This window comes from Rosa chinensis, chromosome 6 (assembly GCF_002994745.2).
Source record: "Rosa chinensis cultivar Old Blush chromosome 6, RchiOBHm-V2, whole genome shotgun sequence".
Lineage (NCBI taxonomy): Eukaryota > Viridiplantae > Streptophyta > Magnoliopsida > Rosales > Rosaceae > Rosa > Rosa chinensis.
The window spans coordinates 49,252,345-49,257,442 of record NC_037093.1 but is presented as its reverse complement, the minus strand read 5'-3'; the positions used below and the strand labels follow the sequence as shown (position 1 = coordinate 49,257,442).

General features: G+C 35.0%; 1 protein-coding gene across 1 annotated transcript; it reads left to right on the top strand.

Moving 5' to 3' along the window:
* Window positions 1-4,479: 4,479 nt before the first annotated feature.
* LOC112172824 lies at window positions 4,480-5,098 on the top strand. The gene is made up of 2 exons (XM_024310314.2): window positions 4,480-4,773; window positions 4,848-5,098. The coding sequence occupies exons 1-2, from the start codon at window positions 4,652-4,654 to the stop codon at window positions 5,056-5,058; spliced, it is 333 nt and encodes a 110-aa protein (XP_024166082.1). The 5' UTR covers window positions 4,480-4,651; the 3' UTR covers window positions 5,059-5,098.

Genomic DNA, 5,098 nt, shown 5'->3' with positions numbered 1-5,098 from the left:
ACTAGGGTGACATTTAATTAAACAATCAAAACAACAAATTCTCAATTTAAGTGACCACATACAGTCATAGATGGTTCACATTAAGTAGTAATGAACAAAATTGGCTGTATCAAGCCAACAATTAAAACTGTGTCGATAAGAGATAGAACAATAATAATTAGAGGTTATCAAGGGTTCTAAAGCTACCTGGCTAGGTAATATGTCAAAAGAAGTCTATTCAGAATGAAATTGCAATGTTCATGATTGTGTAATAATGGTATGACACAAAAAATAACGAAACAAACAAATAGAATATTATTTATATAATATTTCTTTGGGAATCATATGTATATATGTAAATCAATCAAGTTGCATGTATGATCAGCATACTTGAAAACGAAAACCGTAGAAACCATGAATTATGGATGCAGGGATATAATGGAATCAGAATCGATGGAACCAAAAAAAAAAAAATTCAAGTTAATTGACAAAATTAGAATAGCCGTGCCATCATATAATCTAAAAATCTTGACTCGTAGATTATGAGTTATGGTCAAAAGCAACAAAGTTGCACCAAAAACTCTTAAATCATCATAGAGTGAAAAAAAAATTAAGAGCAAGCGTGCTGATAACGTGTTATAAAGTAGGGAGAAGATAGAGAGAGAGAATAGTTTGGGGAGAAGTAGAAGTGTATCATTCAGTCTCATTAGCCTCCTTTATATAGAGGTATGGTTTACATCAAAGCACATAACTAATGAGTATTTACATGGATATCCACATAGATAATAATATTTACAACATGATTTTATTTTTTTGCCCTTTTAAAGGCTTTTATATATGATCCATTTGATATAACCGACTGTGTTTGTCAGTAAAACCCAATGGCTTTGGATTTAGGCCCATGGAGAGTTTGTATAGCTCTAGCTCCTTAAGATCATACTCCACTCGGCCTAATACATAATGAAGAGAACAGGAAAATGAGACATGTCCATAGTTTGTTAAGTTCTTAAATTCTTACGGCATATATATGGTCAGTTAATGGATTCTAGAAGCTGAAGTACCGTGTACGAGTTAAGCTTTGTTGGCGTAATAATTTACAACACAGATTATAATTTAATTTGAAGTTAAAATCATAGATCAACAGTTGACAATCATTTACTCATAACATTTGATGATTAGGGTTTGTGACCTGAAAGAACTCCGTCTACAGTGCTAGATGTTAATTATTGTAGGTATATACGCTCCTACAAGTCCTACTAGAAACCCCTCAAAAACGACAATGACGATGGCGATGACGATGGCGATGAATGGGGCACGTGAAGTCTAGGTGAGTACTGCTCCAGATGATTCTTAACTTTCAAGTTATACCTGATCTGTTTCCTTTAAAGCCTTCAAAACGTGCATGCATGTACAATTAACAATACTAGGCACAACAACTCATCGTTTACAAGGTATAAAATGTGTGCAGCCACTAATTAAGTCAAATTCCATGTCTGAATGAGACAACTACTGCAATTTCTAACTTGGAGGCAACAACTTAATGATTTTGATATTCACTTGGGGTTCACTCTTGTATTCCAAATTGGGCAGCCAAAATTGAAGAAGAACCTGCTTCATACATAAACAATGTGTGACAGATATGGATTCGTGATTCACATATATGAGTTTAGAATTCTATGTTAAAGAAAGTGGGTGCGGATGCTCTCCTGATCTTTTATTTGCCTAATCTACCAAAACTTTGAAAAAGATCAAGACACGTGTTAATATTGAATCTAATGGCCTACAACTAGTTCATGCCTTATTTTTTCCTTTCACTTCCCCGTTTGTCTCTTGTCTCTCTCCTTCATAGTGATGACTCTTTTAATTCATCTTCATGGAAAACCATCAGTGATTAACCCAAGAAAAGCAAGAATAGATCCAAAATTCGAGAGATGAAGAACAAGCCCAGTAAAGAGGATATAATCAACCAAAATAATTGAAGGAGCTCGAATCATGGACTGGAAATCGCCCAAAACCCATCCAAGAAGCAGCGCACATCATGCATCAGCGTGAACCATGTAGACTCTGATACCATCAAACCCAGAAGAAACACAATTGATTGTATACCACTATACCAGTTCATTCAACACCCTTTACAACACTCTCAAGTGGGTTTCGATGATGTTTTACAGAAGTGGCCGTGCTCCATTTTGAGATTCCATTTTGAAGTTATTGATTTCGTTGATATTGCATTCAGATTCATAGATGAACCCAGGTCCTCTACTTAAGAATAGGGATGAGTGATAGAATATATGCCTGAGATTCTGGGTACGGAGGAAAGGAAGAACCAAAGTGAGGAAATGAAGTGCAGAGAGAAGAAATAAGGTTGGAAAAAGACAAAATAATATTAAAAAATAAGGGACAAAAATCATGTGAGTTTGTTGTAGAGTTGTAGACCATTGGATCTCATAATAGCCATGTGGCATTACCTCATTAAAAGCTTAGGAGTTTAGGTAGATTGTTAGTTAGGAGAGGATCTAGATCCTAAAGAAAGACTTGATGGTTGCCCCTTAACATTTGGACGTCATTTGATTCTAAACGTTTAATACGTCCAAATATAATTCAATAATTAAAATTAAATGGCCAAACATTTTATTTGATGGATCTTTAGTAAATACATTGAAGAAATGACAAGTCTCAGATATGTCGGTGAATTATGACATATTAACTATTTAGATAACAGTTTATAAAAATTATAGACACGATTAAAGTCAATAATTCAATAATATTTGCACGTGGTGTGACACACACGTGGAAGATGTTCTGATTTTGATTTGAGGAGGAGGAAGAGGATGACTTATGCCCTATGGAGGAGGGAAGCAAAAAGAGCTGACAGTAGCTATGTCGGCATCTTCAAGGATTTTGATTCCCGGTCAAACTGTCATATGGACCATCCATTCACCACTTGCCACGTATCCCATGTCGGTTAGATTTTCAGTCCAACCGTTGGACCAGTCAAGGATATTTAGGCATATAAATATCACAACAGTAAAATGCATTTGCACAAATTAAAAGCAAAAAACTGTTAATATACGACGTTACGTGACAACAGTAAAATTTTATCATAGACCGTCACAAATCTACTTACTATATTGGAATGATTTTTAACACTTCAATAGTGCAGTGCATGTAGAAAAATGCTAGAGATCTCAAATGATGTGGCATGGGTCATATTAGCATTTTGCCTTAAAAATATATTGATGAGGTGGAATTTATTCATTTTTTATTATATTATATTATATTCAGCCTAAATAAAAAATTAAATTTAATCCCTTATCATTTTGTGGGAATCGCCTCCACAACTCCACCCTCACCATACCAATTAATCTCCAAACTTGATCCCTTTTTGCTATTGCTATTTCAGATATCTTGTTGGAGGGTCAGTTTATTCACTCATAACATGACATAAGCAAAAGCGGCTCTCTCTCTCTCTCTCTGTGAAGTTTTCTGTTACAAATCTCCGCCATTAAAATGTATTAAACCCTGCATGTTTAAGTTTTTCCTCTTGTCCATCGTGATTTTTTTATTGATTGAGTTTTGATTGCAGCACTAGCTGCACTTTAATATCAGATGATTCACATCCCTTTTCCTATATTTCCAATGAATGATATGAGACATGAATCATATTCATGTATCATTGCTGGTAAATAGTCTAAATAACATAATTATCAAAATATGGAAAATCCACCTCACTAGTTTTCTAAACAAAAGCTGATGACATAGCATATGCCACCTCATTTGGTATTAAAATTTTGTAATACTTTTTGGGATCTGTAGCACCACTCGTTTATGTATTTTCTTAAAGTACAATCGCGATAAATTTAGAAATAATTACAATAGTTTGAAAAGAACTTATTATGATTTTTTTTTTAATGTTTGATCATATGTTTGTAATCTATATAGATAATATGATGATATTTGATTTTTTTTTTAATTGGCCGGTCCTAATTAAATTTTGTTTGAACATAATTTAATAAGTTCATACGTTAGTGCGCTCTGTTGCACACTTGCACAGTTGCACTATTATTTTAAATTTTAATGAAATGTTTGCGGTCAAACAAAAAAAAAGAAAAAAGGTATCCTAAACATGCTTGAGAGGAGAGGAATTTCAAGTAAAGAATGAACAACACCGTTAGCTTGGAGTTAGGGAGAGATTAGGGTTCTTTGCGACGCAAGTGATGACATTAATACAATTATTTTCTCAATTTGAATGGGATTTTGAAATGAAGAATAAATCTAAGAATTGTGATGTAGCGTAGCGTGAGAGTAAGTGCTTTACCAGTTGACACCCAATTGCAAATTAAAGCACCGAAAAACAATAATTAGCGATTATGACATATATAATACACATAGATGCATGTGAAAATTGTGGTCAAGTCAATGGTAAATACTTAATGAGGAGTGAGGGTGAGAGAGAAGAAGAAGAGCTAGCTAGCTGTCCTTCTCTTCCTTCCCTCCCCTATATATTAAGCTTCTTATCCTTCTCCTTCTCTTTCTGTGTAAAAAGATTCCCTTCCCCTTCTTCCATATCCCCCACAATACCTTGAGCTTTTGGCTACAACCCAAAATTAGAACAAGATATTATTCCCAAAAAACAGTTCCACCAGTACTGCTATAGCTCTTTCTTATAAACATGGCTGCAGACTATTCCTGCTCTTCATCTTCATCTTCTTCTTCCTCAAACCTAAGAATCACAGTTGAGAAAAACCCTTCTGAGTCTCGCTTATCTGAATTGGACATCAAGTGCTGGCCCAAGTGAGTCTCTCTCTCTCTCTCTCTCTCTCTCTCTGTGTTCATCATATAATATAATTAAGGGTGTGTTTTGTTAGGTGGGGTTGTTCTCCTGGGAAGTACCAGCTGAAGTTTGATGCAGAGGAGACGTGTTACTTGCTCAAGGGAAGAGTGAAGGCATACCCGAAAGGGTCATCGGAGTTCGTCGAGTTCGGAGCCGGCGACCTGGTTACGATCCCAAAGGGACTCAGTTGCACTTGGGATGTATCAATTGCTGTTGATAAACACTATAAATTCGAATCATCTTAACTATTTTAATATCACTCTTCATAGATCATTGTCTTCCATC